This window comes from Gadus morhua, chromosome 22 (assembly GCF_902167405.1).
Source record: "Gadus morhua chromosome 22, gadMor3.0, whole genome shotgun sequence".
Lineage (NCBI taxonomy): Eukaryota > Metazoa > Chordata > Actinopteri > Gadiformes > Gadidae > Gadus > Gadus morhua.
Window position 1 is genome coordinate 3,682,217 of NC_044069.1, and position 16,668 is coordinate 3,698,884.

General features: G+C 47.1%; 1 protein-coding gene across 7 annotated transcripts in view; it reads right to left on the reverse strand.

Moving 5' to 3' along the window:
* LOC115535451 (class I histocompatibility antigen, F10 alpha chain-like) overlaps positions 1–13,070 on the reverse strand; it is a 32,177-nt gene extending 19,107 nt beyond the window's left edge. The window contains exons 1-8 of one of the 7 annotated variants that reach the window (XM_030346676.1): positions 12,734–13,070; positions 11,470–11,733; positions 9,859–10,137; positions 8,476–8,775; positions 7,980–8,084; positions 7,705–7,731; positions 7,232–7,299; positions 6,374–6,989 (exon numbers count right to left, since the gene is read on the reverse strand). In XM_030346676.1, the coding sequence (XP_030202536.1) occupies positions 6,984–6,989; positions 7,232–7,299; positions 7,705–7,731; positions 7,980–8,084; positions 8,476–8,775; positions 9,859–10,137; positions 11,470–11,733; positions 12,734–12,788 (1,104 nt within the window). In that variant the 5' untranslated portion in view covers positions 12,789–13,070 and the 3' untranslated portion in view covers positions 6,374–6,983. Of the gene's footprint in view, positions 1–6,373; positions 6,990–7,231; positions 7,300–7,704; positions 7,732–7,979; positions 8,091–8,475; positions 8,776–9,858; positions 10,138–11,469; positions 11,734–12,733 lie in introns of those variants that run through there. The other 6 variants (XM_030346674.1, XM_030346675.1, XM_030346673.1 and 3 more) reach the window with 6 other exon arrangements.
* Positions 13,071–16,668: the final 3,598 nt, after the last annotated feature.

A 16,668-nucleotide genomic window follows, 5' to 3' on the forward strand; every position in this document is an offset into this window, starting at 1 on the left:
CCCCCTGGTGGAGGACGGGGGCAACGCCGCCCCTCGGCTGAACCCAACCCGACCCCGACGCGGCCCAAGGAGCGACCCGCGGCGAGGGACGAGGAGACGGTCGCCCCGCGGAGAGGCGTGCTCCGGGGGGCCGGGCGGCTCGCCCCCGGGACCGGCCCACGCCGCCCCCACGGAGCGGCTGACCAGGACGGGCCCGGACGGCCACATGGAGGCGCACCTCGGGGGTCCTGGAGCGGACCGGGGGGCCGCGAGCGGGGGGCCGGCGGACTGGTGGGGGCCACATCCTGGGGCCCTTCCTCACCGGGGGAGCCCCACGCGCCCACCGGGGTCCCCCCACCCCCCAGGGGGAGCAGCTGGAGGGGGCTCCCTGAGGAACGCCTGGGGGGGGGGGCAGACCCACCACGGACTGGCACGGGACGGTGAGAGAGGGGGGTACCCGGGGGGGGGGGGGGGGTACTGTATAGGGTAGTACAGAGGGGGGGGGGGTACTGTATAGGGTAGTACAGAGGGGGGGGGGGTACTGTATAGGGTAGTACAGAGGGGGGGGGGGGGGGTACTGTATAGGGTAGTACAGAGGGGGGGGGGGGGTACTGTATAGGGTAGTACAGAGGGGGGGGGGGGGTACTGTATAGGGTAGTACAGAGGGGGGGGGGGGGGGGTACTGTATAGGGTAGTACAGAGGGGGGGGGGGGGGGGGGTACTGTATAGGGTAGTACAGAGGGGGGGGGGGGGGGTACTGTATCCATGGCCCCCTCCATCTCCTGGGGGCTCTGATCTGGGGATGGTTGAGACCAGGGAGCGGGTATTGGAGCGGTTCTACTGCCCCGGGGTAAAGAGGGACTCAGGGCACTACTGCCGAGCTACTGCCCCCAATGCCCCCGCACCGCCCCGAGACCCTCGGTACGGACCCCCTGGTGCCCGTGACCCTGATAGAAGTCCCGTTGGACAGACTGGCGTTAGACATCGTAGGGGGGGGAAGGAGGAAGAGGATAGTCCAGCACACACACACGTACAGACGTACACGTACACATATATACACCGACACACACACACACCCACGCACGCACGCACTTACGCATGCACACACACACACACACACAACCAAACACACACATCCTTGCATATGGCCATGCTGTGGATCCATGATCACTGGAAATAAGATGAATCCCGACACGACTGTCCGACAGAAACACACACACACACACACACCAACAGAAACACACACACATACACCGACAGGCAGACACAAACACACAAACACACACACAAAGCCACAGACAGAGAGACAATGAGGCGCTTACTCCCCTCTAGACAACATCGAATTGGTTGCGACGTTGACAGATTGTACGTGTTGCGTGTGCAGAGTGAGTGAGAGGTTGACAGGTTGTACGTGTTGCGTGTGCAGAGTGAGTGAGAGGTTGTGGTTGACAGGTTGTACGTGTTGCGTGTGCAGAGTGAGTGAGAGGTTGCGGTTGCACGGCTCAGGCTGCCGGACGGCGCTGCAAGGAACTTTTATAAACGCAATATTGTTATCCAGCAGGGATCAGCCCGGCGACCCCGAAACCTTAACGGCCCACCGGGAATTCTCCCGACTCTCCCATTACCACTCCGCCTGTTTGTGTGTCAGTGTCAGTGTGTGTGTGTGTGTGTGTGTGTGTATGTGTGTGTGTCTGTGTCTGTGTCTGTGTGTGTGTGTGTGTGTGTGTGTGTGTGTGTGTGTGTGTGTGTGTCTGTGTGTGTGTGTGTGTGTGTGTGTCTGTGTCTGTGTCTGTGTCTGTGTGTATGTGTGTGTGTGTGTCTGTGTGTGTGTGTGTGTGTGTGTGTGTACTCCAGTTTCTTGATTACAGGTCAGACGAGCCCGCCCACCTCATATGATTGGTTGGTTTAACTTAGTGACACCAGCCTCTTTCTGAAAGGTTGAGATGTTTTCAACCAGAAGCTGAGAGCGGCCGCACAGAAGGAGAACAGACGCTGGAACAAGACTCTCTCTGGACACAGACCGTTACACAACACACTCACTGGACACAGACCGTTACACAACACACTCACTGGACGCAGACGTTACACAACACACTCACTGGACGCAGACCGTTACACAACACACTCTCTGGACACAGACCGTTACACAACACACTCACTGGACACAGACCGTTACACAACACACTCACTGGACGCAGACCGTTACACAACACACTCACTGGACACAGACCGTTACACAACACACTCACTGGACACAGACCGTTACACAACACACTCTCTGGACACAGACCGTTACACAACACACTCACTGGACACAGACCGTTACACAACACACTCACTGGACACAGACCGTTACACAACACACTCACTGGACACAGACCGTTACACAACACACTCACTGGACACAGACCGTTACACAACACACTCACTGGACACAGACCGTTACACAACACACTCACTGGACACAGACCGTTACACAACACACTCACTGGACACAGACCGTTACACAACACACTCACTGGACGCAGACCGTTACACAACACACTCACTGGACACAGACCGTTACACAACACACTCACTGGACGCAGACCGTTACACAACACACTCACTGGACACAGACCGTTACACAACACACTCACTGGACACAGACCGTTACACAACACACTCACTGGACACAGACCGTTACACAACACGCTCACTGGACACAGACCGTTACACAACACACTCACTGGACGCCATTCGGTGGGATGGAAGTTTAGGAGTTATGTCGCTGGTGACGGTGTTGTCTCTTCACCCTGCTCCACCTAGGGAACACAACACAACGATGATCTCACTTTAGTACACAACAACACAACGATGATCTCCCTTCGGTACACAACAACACAACGATGATCTCACTTTAGTACACAACAGCACAACACAACGATGATCTCACTTTAGTACACAACACAACGATGATCTCACTTTAGTACACAACAACACAACGATGATCTCACTTAGTACACAACAACACAACGATGATCTCACTTTAGTACACAACACAACGATGATCTCACTTTAGTACACAAGACAACAATGATCTCACTTTAGTACACAACACAACGATGATCTCACTTTAGTACACAACACAACGATGATCTCACTTTAGTACACAACACAACGATGATCTCACTTAGTACACAACAACACAACACAACGATGATCTCACTTTAGTACACAACAACACAACAATGATCTCACTTTAGTACACAACACAACGATGATCTCACTTTAGTACACAACACAACGATGATCTCACTTTAGTACGCAACAACACAACACAATGATGATCTCACTTTAGTACACAAAACAACGCAACACAGTGAAACAACCTGACTTTCAGTACACAACACAATAATCTCACCTTTAGTACACAATAAACACGATCTGACTTCAATAAAAAACCTAATTAAAAGTTAGACCCAGGGTCAAAGGTTTGTTGTTAACATTTACAATACGGATCATAATCACAATGCAACACAACATTGTAAAATAATCTTGATAAACTATGACCAAATGCATTTTTTTTTATCGTCGCTAAATGAGACGCCGTGTGCAGTGACCACAGCCGCCATTCGGCGGTTCTTAGACGTCAGGAGACAAGATGGAGGCCGTGTTGTGGCAGTTTGTACAGTTGGTGTTGTGGTGCTCCTGGTCTCTGGCGGGAAGCCAGGCTGCAGTTACCGGGGCTTTCCACAGCCAACACTCCATGTGACCCAGGCAGCCAATCAGGTCGCCCAGGCAGCCTGTCTCCAAACCAGTCAGATCAGTCCTTGGGCCGGTTGCACCAACTGGTCTTAACTAAGCCTGGTCGTAACTGCTAAGTAGGTCTTAGTTAAGACCTGGCGTTAGAATTGAACTAACGCCGGTTGCACCAACGGGACTTAAGCCTGGTCTTAAGCCCGCCCGGTCTTAGCCATGGAACATTCACACGGCCGCGCATGGGAGGGGTTATCTCCTCTGATCCATTAAGGCTCAGGTTACACTGGGACGGCTTTATGAGATCTTATTTTGTGGGATTGTGGTCGCTCATGAACTTATACATTTTGCATGACATTGTGGAACCCAACGATGTTGGCGACTCATGAATACGTCTCGACCAATAGTCTATAAATGGAGTTTGTTTATCTTCTAGGTCATTATTAGTGATATCAAATAAACCCTGTGGTCTTCTGAAAGAGAAAGTGACTCTTTCCTCAGCGTGGGTTCAGACGAGGCGACGCTGGCTGGATATCGGTTTACGAGGCTGAACATTTATCAATTACTGCTGAAGTCTAATGTGACGAGATGTAAACACACTTTCGGTCCTCTTTTACCAGGAAACAACGTAGAGTGTGTGTGTGTGTATGTGTGTGTGAAAGAGAGAGAGAGAGAGTGTGTGTGTGTGTGTGTGTGTGTGTGTGTGTGTGTGTGTGTGTGTGTGTGTGTGTGTGTGTGTGTGTGTGTGTGTGTGTGTGTGTGCGTGCAGTTGTGGGTACGTTTGAATGTGTGTGTGCGTGTGGAGTGTGTGTGTTTTGTGAATCGGCCAGAGGAGTCAAAGGGAAAGGGAAAGTCAGAGAGACTCTCCTGCTCTACAAGCAACTTGTCATTATAACACACACACACACACACACACACACACACACACACACACACACACATACACACACACACACACACACACACACACACACACACACACACACACACACACACACACAAACAAACACTTGGACGATTTAAGAAGTGAAGTTTGTGCGTAACCATGGACACCGTGGGCGGCGAGGCTCTCGTATCTCTGGAATGTCCCGCCACCATTACAGGTCATACTACGCTGGACGCCATTTTGTGTGTTGGCAGTCGGTGTGTCAATGTGTGTATTAACTGATGTAAGTCGCTTTGGATAAAAGCGTCTGCTAAAAGCCCTAAAATCTAAAAAACAACAACAATGATCTCACTTTAGTGCACAACACAACAATGATCTCACTTTAGTTCACAATACAACACAATACAACAACCTGACTTTCAGCACATAACACAATAATCTCATCTTTAGTAGGCCTACACATTAAACACGATCTGACTTTAATGACAAACCAAATTAAAAGTTAGAGCCAGGGTCAAAGGTTTGTTGTTAACATTATAAATACGGTTCATTATCACAACGCAACACTGTAAAATAATCTTGATAAACTATGACCAAATGCATTTTTATCGTCGTTAAATCAGACGCCGTGTGCAGTGACCACAGCCGCCATTCGGCGGTTCTTTAGACGTCAGGAGACAAGATGGAGGCCGGTGTTGTGGCAGTTTGTACAGTTGGTGTTGTGGTGCTCCTGGTCTCTGGCGGGAAGCCAGGCTGCAGCTACCAGGGCTTTCCACAGCCAACACTCAGCACACCATGTGACCCAGGCAGCCAATCAGGTCGCCCAGGCAGCCTGTCTCCAAACCAGTCAGATCAGTCCTGGGCCTTATGGTGTGATCCGGATGCCTCGGACACTAAGAGATTTATTTTCTTTGTATTTGTACCACGTTTGTCATTTTAACGTCGACTTTAAATGCTCTTACGCACTTGACTACATTGCTACTTTATTCCGGTCACCAATGTATGCATTTCATTTTCGTCTTGCTGTGCGTGCAATGTAAAGTTGTAATGTAAAGTTGTGTTGTTAGTTTTCGAGCTGGTTTGCTAAAGAGGCTAATGTACGTAACGATAAACAAAGACTAGCCAATTTCATGACACAATCACCAAAAAGAACGGGAACGCTATAAGTGCTCCGTGACCGTGCAACTCGGAAGGATGGTGTCCGACGTATCTGGAACACACCATTACAGCATTACAGTAACACCATTAATCACCCGGCAGCCATCTTGGTTCCACACGCTAGCTGGGTGGGGAACTGAATAAGGATTCATACATTATATATTATTTGATATGCTGAGAGATTATATCCCTATTTTCATGATGTTAAAGCTATTTACATTTAGTATAATTGTGGTCATATTGTAGCATAGGATATTCTAAAATACAGAATAAATGAAAGGCTAAACGAAAAGCTAAATAGGACTACCTATCTAAATAACCTAAAATCATGAATACCATTAAAAAATGTTTTTGTGAATGTATATGTATCACATGGCTTTTCAGTTTTTTTATAACTTAATCTAATAACTTTGTATTATTAATTTCGGTATTTCGTTATTCAATTTCATATACTTTTAAAATGAATTAACTCAAATTTGTCATATTAATCCTAAGTATTAACCATAAACCTAACATCATTTATTAATATACCTCTAAAGAAAGTACGTAAACTCTAAACGAAGTATGTTAACCTGACCTAACGATAAGTATATTAATACTATGCAGGCAAAACAATTTCTATATATTTTATTGACAGAATAACCCAAGTATATATGATCCAATTCCCCAAAGAACACAGAAAAGAGAGCATTAAAGCTAAAGCAGTTTAGCTCGAGTGTGGTAGCCTATGTAGCAATGCAATTCTCTAGCTTGCAGATATCAAATATTTCAACGAAACACATTACATTTAATGATTATTGTATTCAAACTTTACAGAATCTCACTTTCCCAAACCTTGATTCAGAATCTTACATCATTTGAAACTTAAATATGACTAAACAATGTAACATAATTAAAAGTTTAGAAGATGAAGCAGTTAGAACCAAAACAAAATGGCCATCATGGCGGGGTCATGTTGCCATGGTTTTCAAGGGTCAGTGAAAGATTGCAGGATTAACCCATTGAGTTAATCGATCAAAAATACAGAGATCTAATTGATTTACCCCTCTTACGGATTTATGTTTTTTATCAAATTAAAGTTTGAATGTTACTGTAATTAAGCAAATATAGCATCTTTAGTCATCTGAAGTCCCCAAACTGATTGTGATGATTATAGTTGACAACGATCCACTCCATCCTGCTTTAGGAAGAGGAACGTGAGAAGACTCTTCATGATTTAACTTTAACCCTAAACAGCAAGGAAGCACAAGTCAGGATTAAACATCAAACATTATCGCACACATTATCACTGTGATGATTTACTCTTAATATATTACTATGATGAAGTACTGTTAAAATATGACTGTTAATATATTACTGTGATAAAGAACTGTTAAAGTATTACTATCACTGTGATAAAGTAGGCTGCTAATAAATATAACTGTAAACATATGAGTCTGAGTAAGTATTGTAAAGTGGTAAAGTACTGACTGTGGTCAGAGGTTGGGCCTCAGGAGCCGGATTCTGCCCCTCAGTGTTCTCAGAGCTGGTGTCAGAACCTGGGAAGTATCAGAATGGGAGGAGGTGAAGTCATGAGCTACATGTATCTAGATCTATAGAGCTGTACAGTCCAGTGAGCTAGATGTATCTAGATCTATAGAGCTGTATAGTCCAGTGAGCTAGATGTATCTAGATCTATAGAGCTGTATAGTCCAGTGAGCTAGATGTATCTAGATCTATAGAGCTGTATAGTCCAGTGAGCTAGATGTATCTAGATCTATAGAGCTGTATAGTCCAGTGAGCTAGATTTATCTAGATCTATAGAGCTGTATCATCCAGTGAGCTAGATGTATCTAGATCTATAGAGCTGTATAGTCCAGTGAGCTAGACAGTCTCCAAGGTCTCTGATTGGTAGTAGCAATAATCATAAGAACCGAACGGCAGTAAAAACACAATTTACTCACCAACTGGTTTGTGTCCCTTGTCTGAAGCTGAGGATCAAGAGAAATGATTAGTGTTGTAACAGTGGTGAATATCCTCATGTTATTATACTTTCATATTCTTAATGCCACAACATCTCAGTGGACATTGGAGGAGGTTCATCATTCAGAGGTGGAGAGGTTTCTACCACCAGACCACCAGTGGGTGAAGACAACCAATCAGATCGTAGGAAGGGGACAGGAAGTAGGAGCAGGTGGAGATCAGGTCTCAGTCCTCCTGGAGAGTTTGATCCACTCACCGTTCCTCTTCTTGTACAGAAGGACTCCAACAACAGCAGCAGCAGCAGCGAGGAGGAGGACAAGCAACCCAATGATGATGGGGATGGTGAGGCCACTCTTATCCTCTGAAGCTAAATTTAGAAAAATAAAATCAGTCGTGTAATAATAGATGTTGGACAGAGACCCTCTCGCATCCATCCCTCCATCATTGAACCACATGTCAACGGTCACGTGATGCTACACACACGACTAACACAGCGTCAGTGTAACTATTCCTCTAGAATCTGTTCTGGAGCTCAGGGTCACTCAGGAACTGATCTGAGCCTAGCCCGATTCATATAACTCATTTACCCACAATCCACCCTGTTCTTCTGCAGGGGGCTACTCCTGAGAGCTGTGTGTTTACCCAGTAGCTTCAGCAGTGTCCAGGTACACCTGGCAGTGGTTGTGATGAGGTCAGGTGGAGGTGGTGAGACATGTGTTCCCCACCTCCATCCCCTCCAACACCAGTCTTACCCGAGTTGGTCCTGATGAGGGCGGGGTCCAGGGGGGTGGAGATGTCCTCGATGCCTCTCAGCTGGACCACACACTCGTACCTCCCCCAGTCCTCCTGTGGGACGGCCGTGAGGTCCAGGTCCACGCTGACCTGGAAGGTCCCGTCGTGGTTGGGGAGGACCTCCCCGGGGTCCACCTGCTCATGGAGCTCCTGGCCGTCTCTCGTCCAGAACACCACCACCCTGTCAGGGTAGAAGCCTGTAGCATGGCACACCACTGGGGAGGAGGGGCTCCTCTGGAGCAGAGACACCCGCGGACGATCTGGAGAGAGAGAGGGGGGGGGGGGAAGAGAGAGAGAGAGAGAGAGAGAGGGGGGGGGGGGAGAGAGAGAGAGAGAGAGAGGGGGGGGACAGGGAGAGAGAGAGAGAGAGGGAGGGGAAAGAGTGCAAGGGGGGAGAGACAAAGAGAGAGGGGGGGAGAGAGAGAGAGAGAGGGGGGGGGGGGGGAAGAGAGAGAGAGAGAGAGAGAGAGAGAGAGAGAGAGAGAGAGAGAGAGAGAGAGAGAGAGAGAGAGAGAGAGAGAGAGAGAGAGAGAGAGAGAGAGAGAGAGAGAGAGAGAGAGAGAGAGAGGGGGGAGAGAGAGAGAGGGGGGGGGAAGAGAGAGAGAGGCAGAGACAAAGAGAGCGAGGGGGGAGAGTGAGAGTAATTGTAAACACGTGTTCTTGTCATGTAATATATTCTATATTTAATATTCTTCCATAAAGCGCTGCGTCCCCTGCGGGGGGGGGGGGGGGGGGGGGGAGAAACAGTGGGTCTGTTCGAAACCACCTACTTGCTTCCTACTCCTACTAACTATGACGTCAAATTGAGTAAGCATAACGTAGTAAGCGAGTTTTAGGTCAGCGAGTAGTATCCGAATGTCTTCTACTTCCGGAAAGATTTTGTGTAAGCATCGCTAGCTTACTAGACGTACTCAACTGCCCCAGAATGCACTGCGTCTATTCAAAAGAACAGTGGAAGCAATGGCGCTAAACGGGGAGCAGCAGCAGCAGAGCCCACAGCCATACCGATGTAATGGTTTAATAATTGTTTTTAACACATCACCGCAAATCCTTAGGTTGAAGATGTACTGTGACGTTAAATGTGACGTTTATATATTTATTGATAATATTTATTAACGGCGCCCGGCCGGTAGGTTATTGACGCGTCATTTGATTCACGTCATCTAAGGACGGTCTTCTGAACGTCGATTACTCAAAATGGATTACTCAATCATTATTTAAGGATTCGAAAAGTAAGCCAAGTATTGAGTAGGTAGTAAGTAGTAATTAGTAAGTCATTTCGAACAGACCCAGTGACTAAGAGACATGAGTGTGTCAACGCCCACCAGGTCATGTGACTCTACCTGTTCTCTGCAGAGTGCTCTTCCCATAGGACAGGTACTTCTTCAGCCAATCAACACACTCCTTGGTTTGGTAGTTCTTTATGTATTGTAGTTCAGCTTTATTCTGATCCCATCTCTGTTTGGTGGGGACAGCCTGACGTACTGGAGCGACCCAGGTCAGGGTCTTCAGGTCAAACGATATGAAGTCCTCTCCATCATAACCAAACTGTCTATAACCATCAGTAGAATCATCATCATCATCCCACTCACAACCATACATCCACTGAAACATGTGGGCACCTGAGAGAGAGAGAGAGAGAGAGAGAGAGAGAGAGAGAGAGAGAGAGAGAGAGAGAGAGAGAGAGAGAGAGAGAGAGAGAGAGAGAGAGAGAGAGAGAGAGAGAGAGAGAGAGGAAGAGAGAAGGGAAAAGAGAAGGGTGAGATTAGATGTAATTGATTCTTCATTAACATTAAATACACACAGACGTCACAACACAAACCATATGAGCATTACTATAAGATAACTCATTATGATAAATAAATGAAACACAGAGAATAAGAGCAGCCAGAGTCTTTGGACGGATGTGCCTCTGCCTCAGGTGACCCGCGGGCCGTTTGACACGGAGCCTCTTCAGAACACACCCCTACACTACCCTACATACAAATACTACTACACTGAGTACTGCTACACTGAGTACTGCTACACTGAGTACTGCTACACTGAGTACTACTACACTGAGTACTGCTACACTGAGTACTACTACACTGAGTACTGCTACACTGAGTACTGCTACACGGAGCACTGCTACACGGAGCACTGCTACACTGAGCACTGCTACACCGAGTACTGCTACACCGAGTACTGCTACACTGAGCACTGCTACACTGAGTACTGCTACACTGAGTACTACTACACTAATAATACACTGTATTCAGTGTAGCAGTACTCAGTGTTCAACGTGTGACTCTTCTTCTGCTCCGTTCATCCAATGTCTAAACTTTGATTCTTTTCTTTCTCAGCCCTGAGTCCTGCTGCTGCTGAGGCCCGGTGAAGCCCCCCCCCCCCTCCAGGCTAGGACCACACGGGGGCAGGCCTGCCTTCACCTGCCACTGGGCCCTGGGGCTGAGAGGTGTGTAGGCCCCCTGAGAGGGGCTCTTACAATGGAGATGGGGGGGGGGGGGGGTGAGACGACTGTGGCTGTGGGGTCAAGGGGCCGCGGGGCCCAGCTACCACTAGGGGCCCTCTTCTCTCTTGGCTCATGATAGGCCTCTGATCTCTGTAAGCCCCAAACTAAACATCACATTGTCTGGGGCCTTCGCCGATCGGGGGGGGGGGGGGCTATCATGGGCCTATCATTAGTGCAGCTCATGATAGCCCCCCGATCGGCGGAGGCCCTGGGGCTTCAGCCCAGGCTAGACCGGGCATTAAGGCGGCCTTCAACGGGCGGGCTGGTGTGTGTGTGTGTGTGTGTGTGTGTGTGTGTGTGTGTGTGTGTGTGTGTGTGTGTGTGTGTGTGTGTGTGTGTGTGTGTGTGTGTGTGTGTGTGTGTTTAGGAGTATGGTGAATCTTTATCCTGGGGTTGAATGATGGATATCTCCATGTGAGAGGTCAGACAGTAGATATAAACTCACCTCCTGTCTGGTTAAAGCGCTGCTTGGCAGTCCCAATGTTGACTTTGAACCACTGCTGGGAACCCTGAAAGTTTCCAGTTTCCCTCTCCAGGTAGGCTGGATCTCTGGTGACCTGCTCCATCCAGTCCTGTTTGGCTACGGCTCTCTTACTGACGCTGTCATAGTGAACCATCTGAACTCCATCCACCATCCCAACAACAACAAACTCTGGGAAGGTTGAGAGTCCAGACGACCCCGTGTAGAAATAATGCAGAGAGTGAAGCACTGTAGACAGACAGACAGACAGGTTAATACGGTACATCACTGTAGACAGACAGACAGACAGGTTAATACGGTACATCACTGTAGACAGACAGACAGGTTAATACGGTACATCACTGTAGACAGACAGACAGACAGGTTAATACGGTACATCACTGTAGACAGAAAGGCCCATGGCCCCTCCCCCTGCTCTATGGCTCCCCCTGTCCTATGGCCCCGCCCCCTGTCACATGGCTCCGCCCCCTGGCCGTCCAGGTAATGTAGGAACCTTCAGTTTGACATCCAAACATCTCACTGTAGCCCACAGCGCTCGCTGCCAGACCACTAACTACAAAACAACCTGCTGCCTCTTAATCATTACTGCTGACATGAATAATAAACTATTATTTAAATTACTATTAAAATGTTTTCATAATTATAAGCATATTGGTGAATTTCTGTATTAGATTACGGCATTTTAACTATCTTCACATTGTCATAATTTGAAAGAGAATAATTAATGATAGAACAATGTAATTACTTTATTTCAGAATAATGTATTGATAGCAATGTTAATAATTATATTATTGTGTGTCTGCGTGTGTCTATGCGTTTGTGCGCGTGCGTGATGATTCTCCACGAACGTTGAAAAGTTAACGACAAGATATCTATGAATGTTAATACAACATCTAGGATTAAAAGTAGAGTTAAAGAAGACATCGGATTCCCTCCAAACTGAAGTTTAATGTTTGGTTCTGATAATAGATTGTACATTTAGGAACGACGTCATTGAACCAGTGCGCTGGTTTCGTTTTCACAGTTCGAACCAAATATAAATGTTCTTATATTAGTTCAAATATTCACAGTAAAAGATTAATCATGTTGTGGATTAATTGAACTCATTAGAGAGGATAATCTAAAACGTTTCAAACGATTTAAGGAATCTAAGCATCGTGTCTTGAGGGACCAAAACCGAACCTTTTGGAAAGATATTTTGAAAAGTAAAAACTTGAGTCAGTCTTACCTGAGGACACACCGTGACCAAAGACCAACAGCAGCAGCCCCGTTAGCAACTTCATATCGATGTATTCAGAAGAACAAATCAATGAGATTATCCACAGAGACGTGACTCCGACTCCAGCATCAGACGCACTGACCAGGAAACCAGCGAACAAGAGACTGATCACGAGGGAGAGGCCGGACTGGACCAATAGGAATTCAATACGGCTGCGACGTCATTGGTTACCAGGAGAACGGCAAGTGAAACTAACTCAAACACATTTGTTTGTGTGCGTGCGTTTGTGTGTTTTTATTGGCTTGTGTGTGTGTGTGTGTGTGTGTGTGTGTGTGTGTGTGTGTGTGTGTGTGTGTGTGTGTGTGTGTGTGTGTGTGTGTGTGTGTGTGTGTGTGTGTGTGTGTGTGTGTGTGTGTGTGTGTGTGTGTGTGTGTGTGTGTGTGTGTGATCTACAGCCCTGACCAGCGTTAGTGTGACTGGAGTTCATATTTCTTATGATCTTTCACCACTAGCGTCCTGATATCAGATGTCTTATGCTGACATGCAAAACACACACAGACACATGCAACACACACAAACACACATTTACACACATGCACACATACACACACAACACAAGATCGCCTTAAAATCTTACGAAATTATTTTTATTTCCTGGTCCATATAGCATCATATCTTATTTTATAGCTCTCTTACATAAATGTGTGTCAGACTAACTAGTATATCTCCTACCCGTCATTAATAAGTAACATTCTTATGGTCTAGCAGTAGGCCTACAGTAAAACATCTTTAAGTGCTAAAGGCTACTTGAGGATTATTATTGGCGTTGTGTTTGTTTGTGTACATTTTCCAACACCCACATACAAGGAAATACACACACACACACACACGCACACACACACACACACACACAAGCACTCACAAGCACTCATTAATACACAGACACTAAGACAAACACACACACACACACACACACACACACACACACACACACACACACATACACAAGCCAATAAAAACACACAAACGCACGCACACATACACAGACACACACAAACACGCACACACACAAGCACTCATCATGAGTGTGTCTATGGGGGCAGGTGGCGTCCTAAGGTGGGGTGCAGTGAGCGGTCATGTTGGGGCGTGCCTGTACGGGTGGAAGTGGACGTGTAGTTGTGTCTTAATGGAACGACTCCATCAGGTCTGCGCCCCTCATTAGCTCCGGGGGTGCCCCCCTCATTAGCTCCGGGGGTGCGCCCCTCAATAGCTCCGGGGGAGCGCCCCTCTGAGTGTGTCATCCTAAAACGAGCAGTGGGTTTCATACGTGTCATTTGCGATCATTTCGCGGGGTCCCCTCCCAGCGGGCGTTGTGTCCGTCAAGACGGTCGTGTCCCTTGTGATCAGTTCGTGGGCCCCCCTCCCAAACTGTCCAGAGGGTCTGTCCTGAGAGGGCTCACCCCCAGGAGGGGTGTACTGTTTTAGGGCCGCGGTGCGGACCCCCTGTCCCCCGCTGGGGGCTGTGGGGGTCCAGAAGGGCGTGGGGACGGGCTGTGAGCTGAGTGTGGGGAGGTTAAAGGTGTTAAAAGGATGTATTTATCTATCTATTATTCTGATATGGTATTATATTGATATGAAACACTGTAGTTCTCTGTGTAGTAACACTTTCATAAACACTTTCACAAACACTTTCATTCCCACACGCTCCCTTTCATGCTTGTGTGGGTAAAGAGGTGCGCTATACACGAGATGTGTAGATTAAAGTGTGTGTAGCCCCGTTCTAAATATAAATATATAAATAGTGTATTTCAACATTTATGATTAAGGCGTTAATCAATTAACACAATGGTTTTTTAAACGTGTTTTTGAAAATGCACTTTTGCACACACAACTATTCTATGAAACTATTATAGTACTGCATGTTATGTATGAAACACTGTGGATACGCCGTACATAAACGTGTGTCAAATCATCTTGTGGATACGGTGTGGTGTATACGAGATGCAATAATTATTATCTGTATTATTATCATGTCATTAAATATATCGGCCCATACTATTTAGATGGTAAACATATTTAACCGGAGTAGCGTTCCCATAATGTGGGCGGTCCCAGCGCGTCTAGGGGCTGGTGACAGCCTGATTTAGGGTGGCAGTGAGCGGGTTTGGGGGGCAATGAAACCCCCAAGGGTTTGTACGGCCTCACAGTCGTGCAGCCATACCTTGATACCCCAGCCAACAGCGGAAACACAGACAAGGTGCTGATCAGCAGTAAGTATCTACTAAAACTGTATCATTCAGCTTTATCAGGCATTGCGTGACCGGTTAATATTTGCTTGATGAGAAGTCTTTTATTACGTGTTCCAAGGGACGCCGCAGGGAATGAGATCCAGCAGGCTGACCCATCACCATGTATGGATGTTTTTATTTCACAACGGTTCTTAACGGTTAACACTATCAACCTATTATTAGTGTTATTATTAATATGATGTGTCTAACGTCTATCTATTTAAAAACGTTGTATAAATAACTTTTTCTTTTTTTACCGGCGTAACAAATTAGGGGTTTGTAAAATATAATTGTAAACTATGAATAAAAACATGAGCCCCAGAAGCCCGGAGAGGAGACGTAGAACTAGTCGTAGTACTGGGTGTGGATACATGTCCTGAGGAGGCGTTGAAGGGGTTTGATGATAGGGTCTTGACGGAGCAGTCGTCTGATGTTTGGTATGATGAGGATGGCGATGATGTGTTTGATGCTGCTATAGACGTAAGTGATACAGGTCATGATGAACTGTTAACTAGCACTGTTTAAAACACGATTGATAGACGTGTGCGCGGGACATCAGAGAGACTAGACATAGTGATGAGATAGATGAGTGGTATGGTCCCTGGTGTGATGATGACGATGATGATGATGATGATGATGATGATGATGATGATGGTGACACAGGGGTTGTTTAGGATATCCCTGCTGTGGATAGAAGAGGAAGAAGGGAGAGGGTGGACTTCAATGATGAGGCATTCATGCAGGCTGGTGGTGGTGGCGGTGGTGGTGATGGTGGTGGTGGTGGTGGTGCTGGTGCTGGTGGGGTTGGTGGTGGTGGTGGTGGTGGTGGTGGTGGTGGTGCTGGGGTTGGTGGTGGTGGTGGCCTTTACTAAAACCAGGCTGTTCTAGTAGAGGCTGTCTCGATGGGTGTGTGTGTATGCCAGTGCGCCCCGAGTATGTGCGTGTGTGCCATGTAACATTCCTATAATATAACGCTTTGACACATGGCACTAAATTAGGCTTTTTTTGTTTGAGTTAAGTTATTTTGCGGGATCAGTAAGAGGGCCTCACACAAATAGTAGCCTAGGGGACAATGACCACCTTAATCCGCCACTGTGTGGATGTGTGTTTGTGTGTGTGTGTTTGTGTGTGTGTACGTGTCTGTTTGTATTGGCCCTTGTATGTTTGCGTGTGTGTGTGTGCCTGCGTTTGTGTGTGTTAGTATTGGTGTGTGTGTGTGTGTGTGTGTGTGTGTGTGTGTGTGTGTGTGTTGCCTGTCAGCATAAGACATCTGATATAGGAACGCTAGTGGTGGAAGATCGAAAGAAATCTGAACTCGATTCACACTTTCGCTGGTCAGGGTTGTGGACCGGACACACACATACACATACACACTCACACTGAAACTCACGCACACACACACACACACACACAGACAAACAAACACACACACGCACACACACACACACACACACACACGCACAAGCACTCATACACACACACGCAAAAGCAGTCATAGCCACCCCCCCCCCCCCCCCCACAGACACACACACACACACACACACAAAAGCACTCACACACACACACACGAATACTCATACACACACACATTGTCGAGGTGCCACACCCTATCAGAGAGCGCAGTGCTCCTCCATTTTGTGTCTGTTGCTGCTGAAG